The sequence below is a fragment of the Sinocyclocheilus grahami genome, unplaced genomic scaffold (assembly GCF_001515645.1).
Source record: "Sinocyclocheilus grahami isolate Dianchi unplaced genomic scaffold, SAMN03320097.WGS_v1.1 scaffold1121.1, whole genome shotgun sequence".
Taxonomy (NCBI): domain Eukaryota; kingdom Metazoa; phylum Chordata; class Actinopteri; order Cypriniformes; family Cyprinidae; genus Sinocyclocheilus; species Sinocyclocheilus grahami.
The window spans coordinates 79,669-81,644 of NW_015506300.1; the positions used below are offsets into that span (position 1 = coordinate 79,669).

A 1,976-nucleotide genomic window follows, 5' to 3' on the forward strand; every position below is an offset into this window, starting at 1 on the left:
CACTCGTTTAGATGGATATTGATGATCGTGTAGCAGCGACCCGCTTCATCTGTGAAATAAACAGTGAGGGATTCGCTCAGAATGAAGCAGCGGCTTCTATTTGCACGCTTTGCTGCATCTGTGTTGTTCGAGCACCTGGTTCACTAATGGAATTATGCAAATCAGCTAATGCTACAAACACGCCCACATCGTTAGGACTGATTGTAATTTGCAGGTCGGATCTGAGACTTCACTGTGACTGTACCACTCTTTTAAATGCTAAAGTGAGCTACAAACAAACAGAACGCTGAATTCGATTTTGTATCGACAGAATGAGCAATTTACTAAAAAGCAATAGGTAAGGATTTCAATCATTTGAATGCATTCTGGGAAATGAAGTGTTCTTACCATAAGTTACTTTGGATAAAAGCATCAGCTAAATGCACAATATTTTATATAATGTTTTATTATATATTAAATAATTTATATATTAAAGGTAATATATCACATATGTAATTGATAATGTGAAAATATAAAATCTCTCTCTCTCTCTCTCTCTCTCTCTCTCTCTCTCTATATATATATAGTTGTTGGTCTCATTACAAATAAGAAACTTGTTCTTAAGTGATTGTATCGTTGTATGTAACTCGACAGAGCTCATAGAAAATGCTGACTCGATCTGTGTGGAGCAGCACTAAACCTGCTGTGGGAGGTTTGTTTGTGTTTGTGCTGAAATACACTGGTGATTTGGTGTGTACCGTAGTAGGCTGCTACTGTAAGTGATGTTTATATGCTACTTTAAAGCATCTGTCTGTCTGAAGCTCTGTGGGTCTGTGTGGCTCTTTATTGTTTTTGCACTCATGCTGCTGTTGGTTTCAGACCGGTTTTGGTGTAACTGTGGCGTGCAGCCTCCCGTCGTCCTTCAGGACTCTCCTAACACACGCTTGCGCTCCACAGCTAAATCTGCTTTGTGTCCAAGGTCAATGTTAGTCGATATGAAATATGTTATTTTGGTTAGCTGTTCCTAGAAACCTGATATTATAGAAAAACACTGTTTCGGCCGTGGAGGTTGGAAATCATTGCGCCGTCCGCTCGGGATGTTTGTAATAGTTGAGATTGTGATCTGTGATTGGTGACTGCGGACCGCCGTAATTCAGAGTATTTTTATTCTTTCGATCTTGTGATAATAGAGTGGCGCAGAAGGACTTCAGATCGCCGGAGGGAGCGTCGAGGTAGTACTGCGTGTGTGAATGATGTCAAAAATTCACTCACTGCCTTCACAATAAAATACTAGTTCTTTGCTAATTGAATTTTAAACAGAATTCACTGCCTACAGATTCATTAGAAACAGTCAAATCAAATTAAATTTATTTGTAAAGCGCTTTTCAGAATATGCATCATTTCAATGCAGCTCTACAGGAAGTCATATTGTTTTGTATCGAAGCTTGTTTCCAACACTGAATAAAAAAAGTAAAAAAAAAGTGACATTTCTCTCACAATTCAAACTTTGTATTTCTCAACTCTGAATTTATATCTCATAATTCTGAGTTCATATCTCACAGTTGAGTTTATATCTCGCAATTCTGAGTTTGTATCTCGTAATTCACTTTACTTCTTTATATAGTGCGCGATTTAATTTTCTGTTTTTCTTATATTAGTGTTATATTCCATCTCTACTGTGTAATTCCTGTGTATGTCTCCACTATGTCCATATTTTGTCGCCAAGTCAAATTCCTTGTTTGTGTAAACATACTTGGTAAATAAGCTTGAGTGAGTGTGTGTGTGGGTTTGAGTGTGAGTTTGTGTGTGTGTGTGTGGGTTTGAGTGTGTGTGGGTTTGAGTGTGTGTGTGTGTGTGTGGGTTTGAGTGTGTGTGTGTGTGTGTGGGTTTGAGTGTGTGTGTGTGTGTGTGGGTTTGAGTGTGTGTGTGTGTGTGTGGGTTTGAGTGTGTGTTTGTTTGAGTGTGTGTGTGTGTGTGTGGGTTTGAGTGTGTGTTTG

The 1,976-nt window shown here is 38.7% G+C and overlaps 1 protein-coding gene across 1 annotated transcript in view; it reads left to right on the forward strand.

Annotated features, from left to right (window-relative positions):
• The first annotated feature begins 263 nt into the window (after positions 1-263).
• The window catches only part of LOC107567012 (G-protein coupled receptor 124-like), a 53,558-nt gene continuing 51,845 nt past the window's right edge, over positions 264-1,976 (forward strand). The window contains exon 1 of the mRNA XM_016252594.1: positions 264-337. Within this exon, the coding sequence (XP_016108080.1) occupies positions 312-337 (26 nt within the window). The 5' untranslated portion in view covers positions 264-311. The remainder of the gene's footprint in view (positions 338-1,976) is intronic.